This window comes from Psammomys obesus, unplaced genomic scaffold, assembly GCF_907164565.1.
Source record: "Psammomys obesus unplaced genomic scaffold, mPsaObe1.curated_primary_1811, whole genome shotgun sequence".
In the NCBI taxonomy this organism is placed as follows: domain Eukaryota; kingdom Metazoa; phylum Chordata; class Mammalia; order Rodentia; family Muridae; genus Psammomys; species Psammomys obesus.
Genome location: NW_026596040.1, coordinates 15191073 through 15217809, shown reverse-complemented (window position 1 = coordinate 15217809; position 26737 = coordinate 15191073). Strand labels below are relative to the sequence as shown.

The window sequence follows — 26737 nt, the reverse complement described above, 5'->3', positions numbered from 1 at the left end:
CTTCTTGGAGCACATAGCTCCATCCTCTGTCACATGCCCTGTCATATCCATCCCCTAACATGTCCACACCATCCCAAGATGGTGTCACTGATTTGGTGAAAATTGGAATTTTGGAAAAATTATCCAAGACATCTTTATTCTTGAAGCTCAGTCTTTTAAAATTTTATTTATTATTTATACAGTATTCTGACTGCATGTACACCTTCATGCCAGAATAGGGCACCAGATCTCATCATAGATGGTTGTGACTCACCATGTGGTTGAACTCCAGTGCTCTTAACCTCTGTGCCATCTCTCCAGCCCCTTGGAGTTCAGTCTTAATCAGGGAGAGACTGATGAATTTTCCAATCTGTTCAAGGGAAATGCTAAAGGGAAATTTGGGGTCATTGCACTGACATGGTTACAGATTCTAAATATTCCTTTCCAATTAGACTGTAGAAGAGACAGTTGAACACACAGAAAACTGATTCTCTGTATTCCAGTAGGTGAGAGCAGGCACCAAAACTCAAAAACTCACAACCAAAATGGTTGTGACAGATGACTTCCTAATGACAGGGTTGGTCCTCCAGGCCCTAACAGCTTTGACTTTTACATCTGGATTGCAACAGCAATAACCACTTATGGTACTGTCCCTGAGTGGTGAAGAACCAAATGTGCCATTAGTACGTTCTCTGCTTAAGGTATAAAGGTGGGGCCTACGAAGGTGGCTTGGTCAGAGAAAGTGCTGCTGGGCAAATGCACAAAGTGTTTGGGATCTCAAGCCCCCATGAAAAAAGCTAGGCATAGTGAGGTGGTCTATAATCCCAGCATGGGAGGTGGAGACAGGAGAATCCCTGGGGCTTCCTGTCCAGCCCAGCTAGTCGGTCTCTGAGGGCTCCAGCTTCAGGAAGAGACCATCTTCCAGAGTATAAGTTGGAGAGTGTTTGAGAAAGATGATGATGTTGACCTCTGGCCTCTGCACACGTGTGTACACACTCAAACACATATAGATACATACATTATACACACAAAACAAATGTATTTTTAAAAGTGGCACACGTTTTTATTTCTGCTTGGGAGGCAGAGGCAGGCTGATGTTTGTGAGTTCGTGGCCAGCCTGGTCTACAGAGTGAGTTCCAGGTCAGCCAGGGCTACACAGAGAAATCTTGACACAAAACAAAACAAAATTAAAAAAAAAAAAAAAAAAGTGACATTACTTCAAGAAGGTTTCTGCTGGTTTTAAAACTGAATTGTGTGGAAACTGTGGTGCATACAGCTTCTTCTAAAGATGCTGCTGCATCTTTGCAGGTCCATTTGGACCTTCCAGGCACGTGTGCAGCAGCCACCCTTGTGCTGAGGTGAAGCTCAGCAGTGAAGGTGTATGTTCCACTTTTCCTCAGAACTTCTCAATGTTTCAGCGTACTTACATCTGACATCGTTAAAAGTTATAGGTTTGTCCACCAGTGATGTCAGCGCATGCTCTCAGAAGTCATCCTAGTCTTTGTTTGCATTTTTTTTTTTTTTATCTCATGTTGGAAAAGATCCTTTAAAAGTATTATATGCTTTTGTTTGCTTGCCTTTTAAGATGTCCACTAGCTCAGAGTAGCCTGGAACTCATTGTGTCACTCAGGCTGGCCTTAATTTACAGCTGTCTTCCTGCCTCTCGAGCATTTATATTACAAGTGTTACATAGATGATATAGCCACCATGCTCAGCCAAAGTGGATTACTTTCTGCCTTTCTGACTGTACCTCAAGTCAGGCTCGCCACTGCCTACCCCCTACCCATCACCTATCACTTGCCAATATTGGGAACTATCATCAAGAGCCAGTTCTGCAGGATGAGGTGCCTCTTCTTTTGGTCCTTATTTTTTTTTTACCTAGTTAAAAAAAAAAAAGAAAATGCTTTTCTGTTAGTTAATTTGCTAAATTTTTAAGTACTGACCATTTTCTTTTATGTGTTTTCCAAATGTTTTACCATAACTTATTTTAGAATAATAATGACATTGTTAACTCAGATTGTACACTATCAAGATTGGTTTATAATGATTATAATATACGTTCTTTTTAAATACAGGTTAATGATGCTGAAAATAAGTATAAGATTTTGGAAAAAGAATTTCAGCAGTTCAAAGATCAACAAAGCAACAAACCAGAAATACGGCTGCAGTCAGAAATAAATCTCCTTACCTTGGAAAAGGTACCTGTTGTCAGCTTCTGTCAGCATAATTAACTCTAGTGACCAGCTTGTAAAACTGCTAATAATATGTGTGTATACCCTGCTGTGTTGCATTCTATGCTAATACTAACACCACAGCAGAGAATGCAAGAAGTGTGATGTCAGTTGTTTTTTAATTGGTTGTGCTCTATTAGTTACTGCTTGCATGAACAGGAGTGAGTACTTCTAGAAAGGAATTAAAAAACTGCCAGAAAGTGAAAGGCCCAGATTCAGAATGTGAGGAGGAATGTGTAGAAGCACCCAGTTTACTTAGGGTGCCCTGCCAGCATCGTATCTGGGACCTCAGATCCTCTGATTCTGTTGCTGAACTTTGAGTGTTGTAGTGATCATTGTGACTGCTCCGTTTCTCTACTTTCTGGATTCTGTGTCCTGCACAGGAGCATTCAGAGCAGAGGCTCACACTCTGTAGCCTTTAGTTTAGAAGAAGGAATGTTCACTTTGCTTTCTGAAGTTCAAATGCAGTCATGACTGCCATTTATGTTGGAATTCCTCCATAACCAGAATGTGCAGCATTAACAAAAGATGAATATGGGATAAGCATCTGCTACCCAGCCTGATGGCCTGAGTTGAGCTCTAAAAAGGAGAGAAATGATTACTCCCAAGTTTTCCTTTGGCTTCACATGTGGGTTCTGGTACTCATACATACACACATTATTTATTTTATAAGATTTAACTTTATTAATTTTTTATATGTGTGTGTGAGTATATGCCATGAATGTGCAGGTACCCGCAGAAGAGGGCATCTGATCCCTTAGAGCTGGAATTAACAGGTGCTAGGAACTGAATTTAGGTCCTCTGGAAGTACCACAAGTGCTCTGAGCCATGTCTCCAGCCTCATACAATATTTTTTTAAGAATGTGAATATCCAACAGCCATCCAGAGGTGGGCATATCATTGAGATCTGAGAAGAGGAGGAGGCAGCAATGCAGAGAGCTGTGAGAAGTGTCCAGGGAGCTCCCGCAGAGGCACTGAGGCGAGAACTAGAGCTCAGAATGATGGCCAGCCTAGAGTATAGCATGTACCAGGTAGGTTTAAAACACTGGCTTTTAAAGCCATCGCAAGGAGTTAGGTTTTGTTCTGAGTTGTGCATAATGGCTGTTACCATCATGAACACATAACCATGTGACTGTGTCAGCAATTTGTGTCACAGTGGACAACCTCTTCTATTTACTCCATCTCTTTTAAACAGGATTAATAAAATGAACAAAATGTGTAGCATAGAACCTGGGGCATTTTCTACTTTTATTTAAATACCAGGAATATATTGAGAGAAATTGTACCATAAACTGTCTCTGTATTAGAACTAAGGCATATTTTAAGTGTACAGTAAAAGACCTTTTTAGGTTTTTTTGTTTTGTTTTGTTTTTTGTTTTTTGTTTTCTGTTGTTTTTATTCCCTGTAAGTCTTTTTGGAACCAGAAGAGGGCAGAGTCTTATTCTGAAATAGCAACAGATGAAAGCATAGAGATGCCAGCTCTGAAACAAGGTCCGAAGTGGCTCACTAGTCCTTACCAGTGTTTGCGGAAGAGATCTTTTCTCTCCTCTTCCTCTCCCTTCCCCTTTCCTCTCCTTATTTCCCTTTCTTTTCTTTCTTTCTTTCTTTCTTTTTCTTCCTTTCATTCTTTCTCTCTCTCTTTCTTTTTTTAATACAGAGCCACTATTGTAGCTGTGGCTGGCCTTGAACTCATACAATTCTAAGTGCTGAGCTTAAAAGTGTATGACACCATGCCTGCCCACCTATTAATATAACATATCCATTATCATCGAAAGAGGCAAAAATACACTGAGATTGTTTTACCAAATCTTGATTCCTCTTATTACAAAAGTGTGTACACACACACACACACACACACACACACATATTTATATATATATATATATATATATATATATATATTTTTTTTTTTTTTTTTTTTTTTTTTTTAATTTAACTCGGTGTCCTTATGTGTGTGGATGTTTGAGGACAACTTCTGGGAGTCGGCTCCCTCCTTCCACTATGGGTTCCAAGGTTTGGTCTCAACTTTTATTAGTTTTGTGCTGCAAGTAATTCTGCCCTTTAAGCCATCTCTCAGCACCCACACCTCAGTTCTTTTACTTTTTTGAAACTGAGTCTTATGTTACAGCTCAAGTTGGCCTAGCACGCACTTTGTGCAGTGATCATACTGGCTCCTGAAATTACAGATGTGAGCCTTTGCACTGGGCTTTGTGAGTTTTCTTTTACCTAGAAAATATTCTTTGCATAGTTTGTAAATTATTGGGGCTTTAAAAATGTGAAATTTAGAAAGCATGTATTTTAGTAGGGCATATAGACTTTGAGAAATCAACATGTTAAAAGACGGTTAAAATTTTAATCATGCTAAAATGTGTATAGTATTTAAGAATGTATTTAAGAATATTTTGGTATCTAGTGTGTTTCCACTCTTAGAACAAATAAGATGGGAAAAGAGAGAGTGAAAGTACATTATATTTTGGGTACTCTGGTTTTTTGAGACAGGGTTTCTCTGTGTAGCCTTGGCTGTCCTGACTCACTCTGTAGACCAGGCTGGCCTGGAGCTCACAGAGATCCACTTGCCTCTGCCTCCCAAAGTTCCAGAATGACAGGCGTGCACCACCCAGCACAGCGGGTCCTCCACTTTTAAACACTGTTGTATGGTTTTGGAGGTGACTCTGAGTAGTAAATGGCCATAACTAATCCAATCCAAAGGAAATTTTGGTGTTTAATATGTAGTAGATTCCAGACTGCCTCAGGTAGAGGTAAAATCTGAGGTGAGCTTTAAAATTTAGGCAAGCAGAAGAAGGTTGAGCAAGAAGTACAGAGATTATATTTTGGATTCTAGGGAAATAGCTGTAGTAAATTTTTCAGTAGGGAGTGAAACAGTAGCAGTTTCAGGACTTTGACATATTTAAAACCGGGATGATACTCTTATAGTGAGGTGTAAAGAGAAGCTTGGGCTGCACAGGTGGCAATAGTAATGGAAAGGGAAAACCAGAGAATGTTTCAAGAGACAGATAGGTAGCTCCTTGTGACAGGGTAGACTGGGAATGGACTAAAGACAAAAAAAGAATGCTATGTCTTTGACTGGGGAATTGGGAGATTTGTCTTCTGCAGTTGGGGTTGATGTAGGTCCTGAGCTATCTCCCTTTCAGGGATAATTTATCTTAGCTTATGGTGTGTCTCTTCAGCCAGGGACGGTGGTGCACACCTGTAATGCAAGCACCGTTTTTTAAGAGGTCGAGAATTTAAGGTTAGTTGAAGACTTATGGCAAGACCTTGCAGGGGAAACCAAGGCCTGAAATGATATTAACAATTTGGAAATCTTCTAGGAGAATGTGTGTCCTAGGAAAATGTATGTCTTAGAAATGAAAGGAAGCTCCCCTACCCCTTGTGCACACACACCTCAACAATATGGCTTTTGAACAAGACCTGAACAAAGGCAGCATAAGTAGACACGCTACCTTGGAAGTGGGAGATCCGAGTCCTACCTCTAGACAGCTACAGGCACTGAAACGGCTAAGAACGGGAGAGCCAGCCTTTCCCAGGGATGGCCCCCAAACCGGTTATCATTACAACATATATGTACAAGCAACACAAAATGGATCCAGTTGGTTGTTTTATATATATGTATGCATATGTATGTGTGTATATATACATATATATTTAACAATAATACATATTTAATTATGAAAAAGGACTCATGAATTTTAGAGGGAGTAAAAGGCACGGGAGCACTTGGAGAGAGGAAAGGAAAGAGAGAAGTATTGTAATCTTAATTTTTTGAAGTTTTAGCAAATAATAAATAAAAACCAAAAAAAATAGTTACATATATTATTCTAGAAATTGAGTCCAAATAATTTTTTAGAACCACAGGCACCTATTAAAAAAAAAAAGTTAGCGATTATTGATAATAATGATATGTGCCTCAGATTTGCTAGTAAGCTTTTAGGAATAAAAATGACATGTGCATTTTAAGTTACTGTGCGTAACTATGGAAGTAAGTAGTATTTTTATATTTATGCAAAACTTGTAGAACTGCTTAGTTTTCACTGTTGGAACAGGTCTGTTAGGCCTCATCCTTGATTTGGTCCAGGGTGCAGACCTTGTCCAGGATCCATACACATGCTCTCAAAGACTGTCTCCACTCCTCTAAGGTATGGCTTGTTGCTAAATTACCAAGTGATGTATATGAATCACTGGGCATAAGTGGAGGGATTATCTCCAGAAATCTCAGCAATATCATTCAACTCAAGATGCTTGAGTCTGGTTGTGAAATGTCAACACATCAGAATCCTAGCACTGGGGATTTGTAAAGCAGAAAGGCCTCGACTCCACATAGTCATATATAACTGCAGAGAGTGTTCTGGCCTTTTGTGACAGGGACTTGGCAGTCTGCTTTTCCTGTCATTTTATCTTCCTCTGAGTTTTCTAACATTAGAATTTTTATAGTGTCTTCTATTTTGTTTTTCTGTAAAACATTAGGAGTTGTATGTATGGGAAAAACTAAACTTGATATTAAAAAAATCAGCTAGTTCAGAGTAACAGTGTTTTCCTGTAATTCAAGCAGATTATTACATTATCACTTAATAGTAAAACTGTCTGCTGGCTGCATAAGTTTGTTTGGTGCATGGTTTGAAGCACTGAGTGAGTACATTCCAGAACATAGCCAAGTTGGCTTTAGTTCAGGCAAGCAGATCGCCTGCTGCAAGCATAAATAACCAGATTTTTAATTGAATCACTTTAGTGTTTTTCTTTATATATTTCAGGAAAGATAGAAAATAAAAGTGTGATGTGTGTTATTAAGGAACATTATTTTTCTTCCTCTTGGGTTTAACATTCTTAAAATATTTTTTTCACTTTTGACTTTGCACTTCTTAGTAAATTGCTTTCTGATAAAACACTGCACAGTTTCCAATGTTCTGTGGTTTTGCCAAAAGTTATGAAAGTTTCTCCCCAGCTCTCCTTATTGCAAGACAGAATCCCACCTAATGATAGGCTTTACAAGGAGAGTCTGCCTACTGAGAATAGAGTGCCAGCTGAAGTGGAATGTTAACAGTTAGAGCTGCTTTTTGTTAAAAATGAATGTATTTTTCACTCTGTAATATACACGTTTAAATACATTTATAGTAACTGTCTGGAGGTTAAGACTAATTCTGTTCTTTTTAGTCTAGCCTGCAAGGCAATAAAAATAATACTATATTTTAAACAAGAAAATGTTCATGTGCCATAATATTTATAGTAAATTATATAACAGCTTTAGACGATGTCATATGTCATGCTGTATAAACTCTTTTCTTAAGCCCGACTCTTTGTATATATTATCTTTCAGTGATTGCACACAGTGGTATAGTGTTTCACTTGATACGATTTTAATCACTGTTAGGTTGAACTTGAAAGAAAGTTGGAATCTGCAACCAAGTCTAAACTGCATTACAAGCAGCAGTGGGGACGAGCTTTGAAAGAACTTGCCAGACTCAAGCAGGTATGTGGTTGAGAGCGGACTCTAGTCTTCCCCTCGCTGTTTTGTAAGTTTAATGTTTGACACTGTCTGTGTTAGAAGTCTGCATTAGCATCTCCAGTGTTATATGCATTGTCTGTTTTCATAGTTAAAAGCTGAAACTTTTATGTTTTTTAGTTTTAGTTGCCAGCTATCTTATTGGAAATAACCAACTTAACTTTCACTTACAACCAAGTCCTTCTTTCTTTAGGATTCATTTTCATCAGGATGTCTCTGAAGGGGACAATATTGGGATAAACTAAATTTAGCATTTCTTAAACATTTAAGAGCATCACATATTTTAAGATAATTTTCCTAGGAAGATAACACTTATTCAATTATGAAAGCTGTGTCATAGGGAAGTTTTGAATAATTTTAAATTTAAAAGACTTGATAGTTTTTTGAAAATCCTTGTTGACATTTTCCCTTCCTAGGCAAGAAGGCTATTTTCATGAGAAATTAGTATTAATTTGGGCCATAATTTTTTCAAATGATTAACACCCAAGACAATATGAATGATACTTTTACTTTTAATATATTAGACCACTACTAGATAGCAGTAAGTACCAGATACTACACAGAGTGGACCCAGTGGTGTATCCTGTATTTGAAATTGGACCAGAATTATTTTGGATTTGAGAGTTTTTTCATATTTTATAATATTTGTATATATATATAAGGAGATCTCTTGAGTGTTTATATCCAAATGTAAACACAAAATCCATTTGTGTGCACTAATTATATAACAGGAGGTAAATTTTTTCTTTTTTTTTTTTACAGTGTTTATAACTATGCCTGTCTCCTGACCTTGATGCTAGTTCTATCATGCTAGAGCTCAAGTTTTAGATTTTAGAGCATTTTATATTTTGCATTTTCAAATTAGCAGTGTATTACTTTAATGCTGTTAGGACTTACATCGGCATTTTTCACAGCAATAAGGTTCTGCTAAACTTAAAACATGGCCCTCGCTCTCAGAGAGTTGAGGATTCAGCAGTAAGGAAGAAACAGTTAAAATAGTTTCCTGAGCACCACACAGAAGGAAAAACATTTGTATGATGTAGGGATGGCATCTGAAGGGCAGTTGCAGATGGACATCTGGAAATGAGTCATTAGGATATTAATAATAGCAAAACTGGTGTGACAAAGCAGTGTAATAGGGAAAATTTAGTGATACAATGGTTATTGCAGAGAATCAGGAAGTGAGAAAACAGTCTCATATTCATAAAGTAAAGGAGGTACATTTTAAAGGTCATTTCCAGGAACAAGGCCTGGAACTGTAGCAACAGAAATGTAACATGAAGATTCTTGTGAAAGATAATGCAAAGCCTCAGCCATAGATTCTGGAAAGGTTTTCCAGTTTGGGAAATACAGTTTAAGAAGCTAATTGGAGCCAAGTAGGCAGTGCACATCTGTAATCCCAGCATTCTGGAGGTTGAGGCATGGTGTTTGCCCTAACTATGAGGACAGTCTAGATACTGAGTAATAAAACTAAGACTGAAGTGCAGGCTTTTCCTGTTGCAGTTTCAGTGCCTAGATGACAAGTGTTTCCCAGGAAAGTGCCAGAGCAGAAGTAATGAGTTGGTACCTCCTAATAGAAAAAAATGGTGTCATCATTGCGAGAGCAGCTCTGTGAGAACTGACTATCATTGAGGAAGAAGTAACTAGACTTTATAAAGTAGTGATGCCAAGATGCTCTGATTGTGTATAGAAGTGTAGGTATACCTTGTGGGACAGGAAGTAAGGAGAGTAGTGAGAGAAGGAGATAAAAGTACCGTGCTACTTCTGAAAGGGCCTCTCCCTACGTTGCCTAGGCTGGTGCTTAATTTACAGTGCTCCTGCTTCAGGCTCCCAAGTAGTTGGGATTATAGGCATGGGCCATTGCATCTGGCTGAAGTAGTTTTTAAAACGAAGAAAAGGTGAAGGAAAAAAAAAAAGGTTAAAGCAGAAGGATCAAGATCTGAGATTTTTTTTTTTTTTTTTCCTTGACTGTTAGGTCAGCCTGGAGTAAAGGAAAAGTCGTAGCCGGGCACAGTGGCACACACCTTTAATCCCAGCACTCAGGCAGGCAGAGGCAGACAGATCACTGTGAGTTTAAGGCCAGCTTGGTCTACCAAGTGAGTCCAGGACAGCAAGGCTACACAGAGAAACCCTGTCTCCAAAACCAAAACAAAACAAAAGCTGTGTGTTGTGGAGAGTAGCTCAATGGGTACCACATTTGCCAAGCAAGCGTGACAGTCTGAGCTTGAACACCAGCATCTGTCTGAAACAGGCCAGGTGCTGCAGGGCACCTGTTATCCTGGCACTGGAGAAACTCTTCTTACAGGAGGGTCTCGGTGATCTATGGCCAGCTAGTCTAGCCAGATTGGCAAGCTCCAGGCTCACTTTGAGAGACTGTCCCAAAGAAATAAGATGGAGAATGATTGAGGAAGCCACTGATGTCAACCTCTGGCCTCCACAGGTATGCACACATGAAAGCACTAGAAACGGAACAAAACAAAGCCAAGGCATTATGAAATCTTGCCACCCCCAAAATCCCCTTTGCTAATCCTACTTCCTCACATTTTAGTATCTTCTGGATCTTCCCTTTTACCCAATTTTTTATTTATTCTTTCTTCCTGTGCATTTTTACCCTCTGCATCCAAAATAATTGACAAAGTAATGTTTATTATTCCTAATAAGAGAGGTTATCACATTCAGATTTCTTTTTTCTCTTCAATTGCTGCCAATTTATAAGGAGAGAAAACTCTGTTGCACTAATATTTCTGCAAACGACAGTCCATTAAAGGAACTGAAGGCAGCAGTGTCAGGGCCGGGGTTGCTGCACAGTGGAGAAGCACACTTGCTGTGCACGTGAGGACCCGAGTTCACATCCTTAGCACCCGTAAAAATTGCTGGGTGTGGCTTCGTGTGCCAGGAACCCCTGTTTGGTGGAAGGAGACGAGTCCATCCTGGGAGCTTCTGGCCAGCAAGCCTACCAAAACAGCTAGCTCTGCTAGTTCAGCGAGGTAGCCTGTCTCAGCCTACTAAGGAAACCTTTACTTCCCAGTGTCCTGCTCTACCCTTCACATGTGCATGTACAGGCATGGGTATCTACTCACATGTGTACGTATCACACACACACACACACTAAATATATGCAAAAAATTAATTTAAAAATAGTCTTTCAGTGAATGCAATGTGTTTAGTGCTTTCTCTCTTTAGACTGATATTATCCCTTTTCCTGTGAACTTTCTGTTTTAGAAACAATATTATAAACAAGTTTTGAGGTCACTAGAAACCTTTGATGTTTTGCAGGCCATACTGAGACGCAGTAATTCAAGAATAACAACAGCCCATGGGGTCTTCATAGTGAAATATGTCATGCCACTAACAGTTTTTGGAAGATTAAAATTAATAACTTCATTAAATTGGCACATTTTACATGTGTGAAAATTACTTTTAATTTTCCCCTTAAACTCTTTATTAAAAACACATTTATTTTGTGTTTGAATATAAAATTGGAAGTGTCTTTCTGCTTTTGTTCAGAGAATTGTTTGTGCAACTTTTTGTTTAAATTGGATTAGTACCATGTTAATTTTACATTGCCTCTGGTGACTAGCCACGAGGCTATAATCTCTGCCAGTAATTTGTCACATTGAATCCCTCTGGAGGGCCATCGAAAACATTTGTGTAGTGCGGATTAGACAGTGAAAGCCATATCTTAGATTGTTAATAAATGTTAATGACAAAGCCCAGCTGGTGAGGCTTGGAAATAAGATCTAATGCTTGGTGCCCATTGCCAGAACAATGTTTAAAGAGAGATTTCCATTACTCAGAGGCGACCTAGCAGAGTCAATTTGTGAATTAAAAAATTTATAACCTTCCAATTGTTTAGAAGAAAACTTTTCTTCTTATTTTCAAGCCTTAACCCAAGTTGTAAGTTTTCCACAGTATTTTTTAAATAACTAATGGCAACAGCTATAATAAATAAATAAATATGACATGAAGTGAGCCCCAATTTAGAACACAAGGAAACAGTCCTCTTACATTCTGGGCTTGGTATCTTGGGATATTAAAAATACTTGTTTGACATGCAGGGGCAATTTAGTTTCCTTTTTCCTTTTTGTGAAAATATGCTTTAGAAATATTTTTAACCTGGGATCTAAATAAATGCTTGAATAGTAACAAATACCTAAGGTTGTCTGCATTGGTCTTTACATTCTAAAAGATAACATTACCAGAACCCCTTCTAGAATGTAGATCTGTAAGGAGAATAAAAGCTGCCATTATTTAAAAATAGATGAATCAATGTTATGAAATATGAATAAGTAATAAAAATTTAATATTTTCAGTGTTACATACTTTAAAACCGTGTATTTGTTCCCAGGACAGGGAACAGAACTAAGACTTTATTTAGTAGCACGTGGGTCCCTTACCATATTTGTGCACAGTAGATGTGTTTAAAACTAAGCCAGTATATTTAGTTAAAGCAACACAGACTTCATCGGCTGACATCAGCACTATCTTGTCCAGCCTCCTGCTTATCCACTCAGAGTAATTAATTTGATTAATTTATAAGTAATTTAGCCAAGGATGGGGATGTAAATCTTTGTTTAAGAAAACAGTTGGAGGTCCAAGTCTTGGTTAAAAACTGTGTCTTGAAACCATCCAGGCCCTCCTACTGACTTGTCAGCTCTGGGTTATTTTCAGAAAACTTGACTTGAGTTCCTTAGTTTCATTCTGCGTTTTTCCCACAGACTTGGATGGTATGTGTGAGTGGGAGAGTAAGTAGTGGCCACTTTGTAGCCACTGTTTAGTCTAGTGTATGCATGTTTACATCTCCCTTCTGGATTTATAGGCAGCCAGGGCGAAATAGAGATTATGCTCACTTGATGGAGGAGCCTGTAACCCAGAGCACCTGGCAATGGAAAGCATTTGCCCTGGCCCTTGTTTTTGCACGCATATGCAGTTATTAACAATATAGCATACCTGCTTTAAAATTGGAGGCATTTAAAATATGCTTTTGAATAAAAACATGTCAAGTTGCGGGGTGGGGTAAGAAGTTTGTTTTATAAAGTAGCCTAAAGTTAATCAACTTCTGTTCTTTTTTTTCTCATTTAAAAACAATGCAAAATTTGCTAGTTGTAGTGGTCCAGATTTACAATCCCAACATTCAGGAGGCACTGCAAGTGCCAGGCGAGACAGGGTTACACACTGAGAACACTGGCTCAAACAGCTGTAGATGTAGCATGTGTAACCTGAAACTGAAAAATCAACAGTTATTCTTGCCTCCTCTTCAGCTAGAGATAATCATGTATTGTACTTTTGCCCAGATATTTTTCCTTTCTTCAAAATAACTTCTTTAAGGAATATGTTTATGGGTAGGTATGCACACCCATCTGTGCAGCTACGAAGGCCTACACAAAGGTCACACATAGTCTCCAGTTGTTCTCCACTTCTTTTCTATTGAGACAGGGTTTCTCAGTGCACTTGGAGCTCACCAACTCCCCAGCACTGTGGTACCTATGCACACCAGCTGGCTCTTAATGCAGAGGAGGGCAAGGCCAAGGCACACCCTCAGTCTCATGCAGCAACACTTGACGCACCGAGCTTATCCCCAGCCTCTATTTTTTGTCTTTTTCTTTCTTTTTTTGTTTGTTTTGTTTTCTTACAGGAGTCTTCCCTTCTCCACCCTTCCCCCCCGAGATTTATTTATTATTTAATATAGTTTTCTGCCTGCATGTATGCCTAAAGGCCAGAAGAGGGCACCAAATCTCACTGTAGATTGCTGTGAGCCACCATGTTGTTGCTGGGAATTGAACTCAGGACCTCTGGAAGAACAGCCAGTGCTCTGAACCTCTGAGTCATCTCTCTAGTCCTCCACCCCAACCTCTTTAATCTTAAACTGTACCTTCTTGCTTTCCAGTGAGTACCATTATCCTGAATCTTTTCTTTGTGATTTCAGCAGTAAGATATATATCCAGGAGAGCCTGTAATCTTAGAGCTGTAATCTCCATTCCGTGTAAGGATAAGGCAGGAAAATGATGACTGCAAGGCCAGCCTAGGCAGGTTGGTGAGACCGTGCCTCAGTGAGGGGCCCTGGCTTCAGGCTGTGAGGAGGAGAGCGATAGAGCTGCACAGCCAGCAGCCCTCCCACCCCCTTCTCTTCATGGCGAGCGTATACAAAATAAGGAAAAAGAGAGCTGGGAATAAGCCGGGAAGGCGATTGCCTCAATGTATGTGTTTCCATGGTCAGTGCCTAGCACTGGGCAATTTTAAAATTCTAAAAACCTCTGTGAGTAGCGTTTATTTTCATGTGTTTTAATCTGTAGATACGTGGAGTCATATTCCATAAATACACCACAGTTATGTAGGTTTTATACATAATCTTTAGTGAAACTGCTTTTTACAGATTTCCCTTAAGGCAGTCCTGAACAGTTCTCACACAACCAGCAGTTTTCAGATGTTTATATCAGATTTCAGATTTTTTTAAGTTTTACTAAATGTTGCTCATTTATTTCCTGAAGTGGTTGTGCTAATTTTACATTTCAGCAGTTTTACAGTGCTGTAGGTGTGGCTTGGAGAAATTTGCCTAGCATGTATGTATGTGTAAGGCAAGCTCAGGCCCCACTACATAAAACCAACACAAACAGCAGGAAATGATAATTTCTTTTATGTTCTTACCAATACTTGCCTACTATTAAACATCTTAAAATTTCAGTTTGATAAGGTTTATATGTTACTATTTTGTGACTTCACTCTTCTACTCACTAATGACCTTTAACATCCCTTTTATAAGCTTATCGACTGCAGTAGTCCTCACCAGCGGAAAACCTGATTGTCACTCGTTTGATAAAAATGTTTCAAGAAGCAGTCTAGATTTTGAAGGCAGCAAACAAGAAGTATAAAATTGTACAATTACTGTGCTCTAGAAAACAGGTAACATGGCGAAGAAATTGTTATATTCTGAATTAGAACTTCTGGAAAGAAAGCATTGCAAGTGAAATTAACTAAAATTCATCTGTTTAATATGAAGTAGCAGCAGATTATAAACATAACAGAAATAGGACATGCTAACTAGATGATAGGTCAAAAAACCTACTCAGACTGAAATAGGGAAAGTAAGGATAGTAATTACAGCAAACACAGATCACAAAGTCCAGGCTAGGGGCTCAGGAGAGAGCTTCATGTGCAAGCATGAAGACCTAAGTTTGGGTCTCCCGCACCTATAAAAGGTTGTGTCCAGATACATCTGTCACCCAGCTTTAGGAAAGGATGGAGAAAGGATCCCTTCTCCCAACTTGGCTGAAAACAGGGTGCTCTGGATTCAGTGAGAGACCTTTTCTTACAGTGGAAAGCTCTAGAGGAAGACATACAGTGTCCTGCTCTGGCTTCTAAGCACGCACACACACATGCAGTAAGATAAAATCTCAGACCTTTAGGAAACTAGAGAGAATAAGAGAAAGTAGTGTTTGAGGAGAATACTGGATGAAGATTTTCAGACACAAAAACAAAACCGAAAAGTATCCAATTATATATCCAAGGATATCTTAGAATGCCAGAAAAAATCAATGCACAGGAAGCTATACCTATATGCATCACAGTAAAACTGCCTGAAAGCAAAACAGCTTATTCCAGGCTGTCCTGAGGGCCAATAGGTGGGATCATAGTGTCCTTCACTGCCCTGGGATAAGAGCATCAGGGGATGCTTTAAGAAAAGTAGAAAGATAAAATAAATGTAAAATTATAGGACATTAAAGTACCTAAAGTAGTTGCAAACTTCAAGTTCTTTACAATGTTCTTTGTGAAGTGACAGACTTGTCTAAGAACCAAAATCTAGGGGAGTTTGTCACATCAATCCTGAAGTAAATGGTGTTTCTTGGGTGGAAGGAAGATGACCCTACAGGAAAGCAGGTGCCTCACCGGGGAGTGGAGAGGAATGAAGCCTGAGGTCTGAGCTGCTGCAGACTGCTGTAAGCACAGGCCACTTAGAGAACAACAGCTATTGGCTGAGTTTTGAGCTGTACATAAATTAAAACTTAGGACAGAACAGTACAGATGTGAAGTAACAAAGTTCAAGTGTATGAAATATGTTTTGCTTTCTGTAAAATTCTCACAGTCCTAAATCATCATGGCTTCTGTTAAGTAGAAACCTTATATCTTTAGAAAAAGACAGAGAAGAGCCTGAGAGGAAATTTGACATGAAAGAGTAGATTTAAAGATAACAAACAAACAAACAAACAAAAATTATTTAAGGAATAGAAAATGGTACAAAGATAGAAATCCACACACTCCAGATTGCTTTAAAACTAAATGGACTGATGTTTCCACAGAGAAGATATAAATGAAAACCCACATTCCAAGCAGTCCAACAGGGTAGTGTGTAAGGAACAGGCTTTCACTGTCAATTTTTAAAGAGGAAAGTGTAGGCTGTATTAACATTAAAAGAGATCTGGCATAGCAGTAAATCAGGCAGGGGGACTTTAGTCAGGAAGCAACCTGGAGACAGCTTTCACAGTTAAAACAGGCAAATCCACTGAATGAGGGAGGACCTGCCCATCACACGATATAGGTGTCTATAAAGGCATGAAGCAAATCGGAAACAATTGTATACATATATGGACCTGATGGCATGACCAAACTAAGATTCAGACAGTACACATAACCACTGACATATATAAGAACATACCCTAAAGAATTCCAGAATAAACACCTTCTGTGCACATGGAGCACTTTGTCAAATTGTACATAAGCTACATTAAACCTCAATTCAACACATTTCAGAAGATTGTAGTTTAAAATGTGCCCTGCTCACAGGGATACTGACATGTAAATTAATAAAACTCAACAACGTAGGACATTTTATAAGTAGTTTACTTCTAATTACCCATTGTAAATTCAATACCATGTGAGATTAGAAAATATTTGAACCCAAAATAAGAAAAATGCAATATATCAGAGCGAGAAATGTATGTGTGGGAGTGGGCAGGGGTGTGCTTAGAAATTAACCATGGCTGCGTTACAAAAGAAAAAGACTTATCTTTAGATAGCTAGGGAGGTAGCTCATTCAATAGAGTGCCTGCCATGCATGAGGACCTGAGTTCGAACTCCACCATTCCTATAAATCCTGGCATGGTAGCACGTGTTTGTAATCCCAGCACTGAGACGGGCAGATCCTTGGCTTAGATACAGCTGCCTATCAGTGGGCCCCAATTCTTGGTATCAACTTAAAAAAAAACAACAACAAAGTTCTTGAACACCCAAGGTTCACCTCTGGCCTCCATGTGCAAGCAAGCATGCACATCTACACACAAAACCAAAAGTATCTTTGAGAGGGAATCTTTAGAAAACAGAAATCTCCTATCAATATCAGAATGTAACATGGGAGAGAGGACTCCAGATCTACCAGCATGTGAAAGAATTAAAAAATAATTGTTCAGCAGTTAGGTAAATTGTAATGGATAATATATATAACAACAACAACAAACTTGAATCAAATATGAATTTAAGTGAATGGTGTAGGAAGAAATAACCACAATTTCAAAATTTTTTTATAAGACCAGCATTATTATTACCATGATTCTAAATCTTAAAATTAATCAATAGATTCAGTAATAAGGAAATTACAAGAGCAATTCTCGCCAGTTTCAAAAAGGTACAAAACCTACAAGGGTAATGCCCTAACAGGTTTGCTCACTAACCAAGGTTATTTACTACCTTAAAAACAGTACAGGTCAGGGCCTGGTTGTGGACAACTTTAATCCTAGAACTCTGGGGGCAAAGGCAGGCGGATCTCAAGACTAGCCAGATCTACATAGGCAGTTCCAGGACAGCCAGGACTATGTAGAGAGACCCTAACTTTAAAAATAAAACAGTACAGTACAGGAGGTAAAGTCCTAAGATTGCATGAGTAGATGCAGGGAGAATCAATCCACAGGCATTCCTGGTAACATATAGTAAACTAAGTCACATTGTGACTACAAAACCTTTCTTAATTTGAGATCTTCCCCTCGAACTCTGTTTTTCTGCTGATATCACGCTTGGAAGTGTTCCAGTGTCATGAGGTGACAGAGAGATGGGGATGTAGAAGAGATGGTGCATGCCTTGCCTAGCATGTACTGAGGAAAGAGAGGAGAGGGAAAGATTTCTGTAGTTCTTGGAGGATGTTAATGTACAGATGGCCTCAGTGGACAACTCATCATAAGCTGAAAATACTGTAGGTCAATCATTACCGGCTAACATCACAGCTTTGCAGCACAGTGCACTGTGGAATTTGCCTCCTGATCCCGAGACAGAGTGGAGTAGCTGCTCCCAAAACAAGTACTGATTGTGTCTTCTATAGCATTGTAGACTCAGAAGGTAATTTGGGACTCACTTGTACTTAGAAAACCAAAAAGTGTGTACAGAGACCCTATCAGAAGTAGCTAAATTTACCAAGTGTTCTGGGGCTGTCTGTATCAAAAAGCAGTTTCTCTATCAGGGAGCAGTGCACAGTAAAAACAAATGTAAAACCTTTGGCTTCAGAAGCATCTGTAATCAGGTAAGAGTGCAGTTTAAAAGTCATTGTTCTTAGCATATAGAGCGTTACCAAGCAGAAGTAAAGAAATCTAAGCTTAGGTGTTAGCCACCATTACTGGCTGTCAGTGATGGGAAGACACAGGGTGAGGCAAAGTTGTTCCTACGTTCAATCTAAGCACAAATCCAGAAGGCTTTTGTCCTTGGTTTTTATTTCTAGAGATAGGTATTCACGTGAAAGTTCAGAAAGAGCAGCTAAATTTTGAAGGGAGACAGCCAAAGGTAGATTACTCAGACCAACAGATGTAAAACTGACTTTTGTCAGACACTAGTCAAAGCAGTACGGTGTCAGTGCAAGGGTAGGAAACAGGTCAGTTCGGCGCAGTCACGAAAGCACAAGTAGGAAAAGGTGATCCTGCCAATGCTGTCCTGCAGTCTTGATCGCATACCGTACTCAAAGCCGGTTGTATGCATACTAAACTAAGTATCTCCAGGCTGGAGGGATGGTTCAGTGGGTGAGAGCTGCTGTTCCAGAAGTTTGGTTCCTAGCCCTGATATCAGGGTCCTCACAACAGTAGACCCAACACGCTGACACAGGTGGTTGTTGTTGTTGTTTGTTTTTGGTTTTGTTTATAAAAAGGACAGAGAAGGCCAGCTAGAAAGGAGTAATGGAACCCTGTGGGCTATTTTTGTTCATCCTGAAATACTGTTGAAAGGGGTGGTGAAAAGGCAAAAAAAGTAATGAGAAATCTTTGAAATGTAACACCAATAAGAAAAGATTCATAAGAACTTTATAAATAAGCATATCCAAATGCCATTAAAGTGTGTAAAATTGAAGCTTGTTTTTTTGTAAAAAAAAAAAGCAAAATAAAGTCAAAACAAACCACTATACTATGTGATCTGTCAGAACTGTTCAAAAGAAAATAAATAAATAAATCGCCAAGTGTTGGCCAAAAATAGAGGGCCCAGGAACTTTCACAATGACTCTTCAGTGATAGACTAAGTTGCACACAGTTTGGCGGTATTTCCTAACTGCAATTGTGCTTTCTGACCCAGCAGTTTGAGTCTCAGGGATAAAGCCAGGGGAAATGCATCCAAATGCATTCGGAGGCCACGCACAGTCATTTTGAACATTGGCAGTATTTATAATACAGAACTGCCCAAATGGTCCTCAGCAGTGCATAAACTGTGTATTAGTTGAGTGGAAGGCTGTGAGTGATGAACTTCACGGGGCAGCACAAATGACTCTCAGGTCAGTGTTAAGTGAAAGAAGCCCAACTCAGGGTAATCTGAACTTCACAATTCTACACAGAACTCAAAATGATCAGCATTTACTTGTGCTGTTACATGTTACAGTTAGGGTGGTGATAACTTTTGGAAAGCGTGAGTGTTAGTGACTGGGGGAGAGGAACAGACTCAGGGTCATGGTGAATGATTCACATTATAACAATTTAGCAAAATATCCCTCGTGTTTGACCAGTATTTCATTCGGTATAATCAGAAAATAATTTACTTAGAAAAAAATATATAAGCTGGTCATGGCAGCACACATTTTAATCCCATCAGTCAGGAGGCAGAAGCAGGCCCATGTCTTTGAGTTCCAGGCCAGTCGGGGTTACCTAGTGATACCTATCTCAAAACAATTAGAAACACAGGTGCAGAAGAGGCCACCTGCTGGCCCTACTGTCTCTCTTGAAGTGCTGCCCTAAGGAAAGAGTAGCACTTGTCTATAGAGAAAGACACAGTGGACTTAGAAGCTCTATCGGACATAGTAGGGGGTCTTACTGTAGCACTGTTTGTTGTGATATGTTCTCTCTTATAAGTCATGGCATAGCTTCATCCTACCAAAGATCATATTTATCTTAAAATCTTTTATCTACTTCTCTGGAGGAATTGTTGATTTTTTAAAATGTAAGTTAAGCTGTATCACTTGATCCCATTTTTTATTTTAAAAAATGAAAAAGATTATGTGCTTAGATTTTCATCTGAAACTGTATTAACTAGTCTGTGATTGGGCTTAATGATCAGAGGCTGTTGCTAAAGTTCTGTAGACACAGCAGTACATAGATGGGGTCCTAGATGCTCATAGATGCAGGTCCTTTGTGCCGACTAGTGACTGTTCCTGCCTTCACATTCTTACACACTGTAACTGTTCAGCAAACCAGTCTACTGTCCTGTAGTCACGAGTCCAAGTCATATGAATTGGGCGTACTCCCAGTGTTACATGAGCCCAAGTCATATGAATTGGGCGTACTCTCAGCGTTATATGCCACCTTCTTTGTTTCTTTTAAGAGGGAGCAAGAAAGTCAAATGGCTCGACTTAAAAAACAGCAAGAGGAGTTGGAGCAGATGCGGCTGCGGTACATGGCTGCTGAGGAGAAGGACACAGTGAGAACTGAGCAACAGGAACTACTGGATATAAGGAATGAACTCAACAGGTACTGTTGTCAAAACGATTCCTTTTCTCACTAGCATAGGTTGAATATGCGGCCTCTCAATGTGCTCCCTAACTAAGGAGAGTACAGTGTCCATTCAAAGACTGGCAAAACAAATGCACTCATGCATGTGTTTATTATTTTTGTTTATGTTTATGTCTGTGTATGTTTCTGCAATGTGTGTAGGTACCTGTGGAGGCCAGTGATGGATGTTGGTTTCCCTGGAGGTAGAGTTAGAGGCAGTTGGGAGCCACCCAACATGGGTGCTGGAAATTAAACTCAGGTCTTCTAGAAGAGCAGCAAGCTCTTCTTAATCACTGAGCCAACTCTGAGCCAGCTCCTTTAAAATGTTTCATATGACAGCACATTTTGGAAGGTAGGGCTCATATTATTTCATAAATGGGCAGCATCATCAAAGCTCACACACTAGAGTTGTCAAATCCATTTTTGTTGAAGAGAATAATAGTGCACATTTAGCCCTTAAGCATGGCCTGTTGACGTTGCTCAGTGGACTTCTACATCCTCCCATCTTAATCTGGCTGAGCGCTGGGTGTACGTTATGTTGTCGCTGCATCCTTCTTACACATGCAGCTACCGTAGAGTATCAGATAGATGCACATGTGCATAAACCGGACCAGGCTCCCCCGGGAGCCACCTGTGGAAGCCCAAACCTTCAAGATGATAGAGCCTTCCGCCCAAGGGGGAGAGGAGGTGAGGAAGCAGAGTCCTCGTACAGAGTGAGTGTCTGTCTAAGAGCATGATTACTTTCCTCCCCTTCTGTGAGGACAGAGAAAAGCGTGGACTGTGCTAGCACCCTGATCTTGGACATGCTAGAAGTGTGAGTAAATCATTCTTTGAGCTACCCCATCTGTGTGCTGTGTCCTTAAGAAATATGCTTGTCACTTGAATAAATGAAATGAGAAAAGTTTTCTTTTCCAAAATATCTATCTGAAAAACTGCATAGCAGACGCTCAAATAGCATTCTTAAACACTCTGTTCACTGTGTTTTCCTGTGTATGCACTCATTGTGATGGGGTTTATAATAAATTAGACACAGTAATAATAATTAATTAATAAATCAATAAAATTGAACAATTAAACACTACTATAATAAAAGTTATGTGAACATTGGGCCTCTGTCAAAATACCTTGTGCCTATGACCGGTTATTTGTTGAACACATGCCCTCATGTGTTCCATCAGATAACTGAGACTAATGGGCAGACAGCAAATTCAGCTGGAAAAGAATGATTGATGAGCTGCACAGATCTGCTGGACAGCCTGACATTCCAGCATGCTATTCAGAAGGACATGAACTTTAAAACTTAGGAAGCACTTATTCGGGGGCATTTTCCATCTAATGCTTTTGGACCAGAGTATAGTGTAAATTAGTTGAAACCACAGAAAAAGCCATACAGCGGGCAGGGTGCACCTGCTTTGTTTATATGTGCTGCATAGGGACTCCTAACAAGAAATGCTTGATATTAGGGTTAAGGTGAAAACAACAATGCAGGCAAGCCCAGGCCGCACAGAGGTTAAGAACAGTCTCTAGAGTCAGATTTGCCTTCAGGCTCCATGATAATTATCTGTATGGCTTTCCAAAGGTGTTCAAGTCTTTCTCCTTAATCTTGTCCTCATCTCATATCTCATTTCCAGTCTTATAGAATGAGTTTCTCTGGGGTTTTAAAAAAGGCATATAAACCATTTAAAACAATTCCTGGCACAGTGGGGCTTAATTAGAGTTATTGTATTTCAATATGAATAGCTAAATTTAAAAGTTCTTAAATATTAATTCTAAGTTCCCTTTAATCCGTATTAAGTTATTCTCAAATAGTCACACAGAAGCAAACTTGCAAGTATTAAATGCTATCAATGGAAGCACAGGATCGATATGTAAAATAAAATGAAACAGTATTAAGAGTCTTTGCTAGTAATCCCAGCACTCGGGGAAGAAGAGGCTGGTGGATCTGTGAGTTTGAGGCCAGCCTGGTCTACAAAGCAAGTCCAGGACAGCCAAGGGATGCAGAGAAAACTTGTCTAGGGGGGAGGAGAATCTTTGTTAGAGGCTAGAGTTTTTAACAAATAATTTGGTGTCTGCAACATTGCATGTTTGGAAATCATGAAACATTAAGTTAGAACATGATTCCTTTCAAATGTGGCTGTCCCATATAGCATAGAAACCAAACACATGCTGTGCCCAAGTGTCTTGGCTGCTTAAAGGAATATCAAAGGTGCCCATCAACCTGTGAATCATACACAAGTGAGTCTTAATGTCTTCATACACCATGGCTCGGAACTGAAATTAGTGAGATTAGACACATGGTATCCTGTATAAGTTAGGAGAAAATCACTGTGTGATAGGAAAACAGTTAACACAGAGGAGCTGTGGCTGCTCTTACCATTGTGGTTTGGCTGCCAGAGAGTTGGTGTCGCTAATGGCAGTCACCAGCCCCATGGTTTTAGAAAATGTCTCTGGGGTTCTTACCAGTTGTGATGTCCTCTAAAGAAGATCACGTACCTAGTCATCTTCAGTGCAGTGGGACCATGCAACAAAACATGCTATGTCATGGCATCCAATTGGTTAAGAGAATGGGGATACACTGAACATGGAGAAGAGAGCCCTTGAGGAAAGGGGTAAGTAAATAGCTATCTGAAACTATCTGGAGGACTACCATACTAAAAGGAAGCAGGCTTCTCTCCTCTTGGGTGGGTTCTGAGGCAGGAGGCAAGTGAGAACACACAGCATTTGTCAGGTTATAAAGTTTACTGTTGGAATTCTGAGGGCTTCCTTAGCAACCAAGTTTAAATATTCTGTTGTGATCATGACAGTTTCAATAAATACTTGATAGGGGTCTTTACTTGCATAAAAATTATATTTTTCCTTCCTGCATAGCCAGGTAATTTCAAAAGGGACACAATTAGACCTGATACAAGGTCCCTTCATCCCAGGTAGCTATAGTGATTAATGTAGAGGAGGAAGGGAGATGGCTCAGTAGATTTTTAAAAAGTGCTTGCCCTGCAGGCATTTGGACCCGAATTCAAATATCAAGAATACAGGAACAGAATGTTTAGTAGTGCACATCACTAATCCCGGTGCTCCTGCTCCTGTAGGGAAGTGGGAGGAGGACACCAGAGAATTCCCAGAAGCCCACAGGTCAGCTAGCCTGCATATACTGCAGAACTACAACAGAGAAGTTCGGTCTCAAAGTGGAAGGGAGGACCAGTACCTGAAGTTGGCCTCTATCTCTGCACATCTACTTTGGCATGCATGATTGTGTGTTGTCTCTCTGTCTGTCTGTGTCTTTCAGTGTGTGCTCTCTGATGTATATGAATTATAGTAAAGGAAACAACTAGTCAGAAATCAGTTCTTACTCATCTGCATGCATTGTTCACATTCAGTGGGAAATTGAAATGCTGCTATACTTCATTGGCTACTTGATTCCCATCTAGGTCTCAGTGCACAGCGCGCCTTACTATTGACATTTTTTTCCCTAAGAATGAAGATACTTGATATGCCTCTTAAGCTGTGTGCGTTAGTGTCCATTTCTTTTTTAAGGAATTGCAGTTTTGTGTTTTAGAACCACCTGAACAAACGAAACTGTTTACTGCCTGCACATGCACTGTCTGGGAACAGGACTCCTAATTCTATTATTTCCTCTCTCTCTTCCTATTACTAAACTTGTGTGCAAATTTAGACACAAAATTGTAACCAGTTTTTAAAGAACTGAAGTTAATCCTAAAATGTTCCTTCCCGAGGGAGCGATGGTAACACTGTTACCACTCTTTCCATTTTCAAGGCAACAGGGGCAAAAGTATCCTGTTAAAATACTGGAGTGCCACACAGCATCTGCTCCTCTCTCCCTCCAGATGAACTCATCAAAACTGTGGCTAGGAGATGCACAAACCAAATCTTTGCTCCTGCGCTCTCTGGTCCAGGCTTCCATGTCTACAGAGTTGTACTTTCTCCGAGTAATTAGAGACACAAGCTCTTTCAAAGGGGGCCATTTTCCTTCTTGATCCACTACGTGTGTCCTCCCCGCTCCCAAATACTGTGTTCCAATAGCAAAGGTTGAATTATAGCTCAAAATAAACATAAAGGATGATTAAATGACGCATCTAAATGATGGAGCACTGAGAAGTGCTTAAGAACACAAGACTAAAGGAAAAGTGAAAGGTAGGGTGAGCATTGCATTTTGAGTATCACTAAAAATCTTAGGATTGAGTTTTGTTCTCAGCACCTATGTCAGTTGGCCCACAGCTACCAACATTTTATTTAGAGTAAAATTCAGCTCCAGGGCATCTGACATCTTCTGTGGCAACTACACTCATGTGTACCCCACACTGAGACACACATGTTATATACAACCTGTATATATAATATATTCAAATCTTTATATATAACATATAAAATATTTTTAAAAATCATATATATATATGCATCTTAATTGAAAACACAAAATACTCATTTTCTGGGTAAAATTGAAGATTATTATTATTTTCTTCTTTATACAGCTTCAGAGTTTCTGTGGCTCTTGTGGTTTCTGTGTTTGGTTGGCCTTAAGTGGTAGGAACTGAACCACGGGACTTGAAGTGCGGACAAGGGCTGTCCCACTGACAGTGAGTGAGCTATGCCCACCCCTGGACTTTGTGTTTAGCTGGCTTGTTGTACAACCCAGCTGGCCTGGAATTTGTGATCTTCCTGCCTCTCCCTCACACATGTTGAGCTCAAGGGCATGTTACACGTGAAACTTAAAGTTTTCATGCGTTCTCTAAGTACAAACACAGCTTGTGTTTTTCTGATATATGGCTTCTCTCAGGTGGTGGTGGGTTTTGTTTTCTTCCTGAAAGCACTAGTAAAACTTCTCAGTTGTCTTGTTTTTAAATAGTACTTTTAAGAAAATCATAATGGTTTTTGTCTGCTAAAATGGCCTTTGCTCTTGATTTCTCAGGTTGAGGCAGCAAGAGCAGAAACAGTACCAAGACAGCAGAGCAATTGCAGGCGGGAAAGCAGCCAGCCCACGGGGCTCTGGGCTGGAGGAAGGCCTGGACGACTACTTGACGCGTCTGATAGAAGAAAGGGACACTCTGATGAGAACGGGTGTATATAACCATGAAGACCGAATTATCAGTGAACTCGACCGGCAGATCAGAGAGGTTTTGGCAAAAAACAATGCTAGTAATTAATAACATTTGGGAAATTGTTGCAGGTACCCTAGGTCTGGATTTTAATTTTGTAAAATCCTTAGAAGCAAGGAATATGGCTATTTTGGAATGCTCTTTTTAATTTTTTATAAGCTGAATTTTATATGTTTCTGTATATAGTATTTATTTGATTTTTACTTATGCTACCTCTCCTAAGGTGGTTTCATTTGTAATTGTATTTAAATGCTCTTTTAAAATAACTTTTCAGTTTTTCTCCATTTAAAATCTGTTCTATGACTTTAAAAACCACCTTCACAACTTATTCTAGGAGAACTAGCCACAGTAATTTCCAGCTATATAATTTTTCATGTTGAGCCAAAAGAGAATGTGTTGCACTTTAAAAATGCTATGTCCTGTTCCCTTTGATTGTACATATCTTCAGTTTGAAGCCAATTATAAATGTAGCCATTTTTTAAAAAGCATTTTATATGACCAGTCTTTTTTTCCTTAACCTGTGGTATTTGCAGATGACATTGAAAATAAAGCATTCTCAGGCAGAGAAGCTGTATGACACACTGGGTGACAAATTAGTCATTTGTTTAAATACAGTTCATGCAGATTAAGAACAATCGAATTCCAAATTTCATCATGCTCCACTTTGAAGACTGTGGGATACTAGTTTGATCCCGTCAGTCTCCTGCTCATGGCTGTATGAGGCTGCTTGTTGAAATTATACATTGCCTGTATTTCTCAGTGTTGGCAATACTAAGCTACTACAGCTTCAGAAACAGACTATGACACAGACACCTAAAGACATGAGCTGAAAACACCAAGTGAAGCTGAACTAGTTTTTTTTCCCTCAACATTGTCTTTTTCAAAGGCGCCTGAGACTCAGTGCTGAGTTGGTGCCGCACGTGTCCTGCACCCTGGCGGGGTTCCTTACATCATGTTCTCTGGAGC

The 26737-nt window shown here is 39.5% G+C and overlaps 1 protein-coding gene across 5 annotated transcripts in view; it reads left to right on the top strand.

Annotated features, from left to right (window-relative positions):
- Cep120 (centrosomal protein 120) overlaps window positions 1-26350 on the top strand; it is a 65142-nt gene extending 38792 nt beyond the window's left edge. For 4 of the 5 annotated variants that reach the window (XM_055622780.1, XM_055622781.1, XM_055622778.1 and 1 more), the window contains 4 exons: window positions 2055-2177; window positions 7594-7692; window positions 20494-20639; window positions 25585-26350. In XM_055622780.1, the coding sequence (XP_055478755.1) occupies window positions 2055-2177; window positions 7594-7692; window positions 20494-20639; window positions 25585-25819 (603 nt within the window). In that variant the 3' untranslated portion in view covers window positions 25820-26350. Of the gene's footprint in view, window positions 1-2054; window positions 2178-3088; window positions 3209-7593; window positions 7693-20493; window positions 20640-25584 lie in introns of those variants that run through there. The other variant, XM_055622783.1, reaches the window with a different exon arrangement.
- Window positions 26351-26737: the final 387 nt, after the last annotated feature.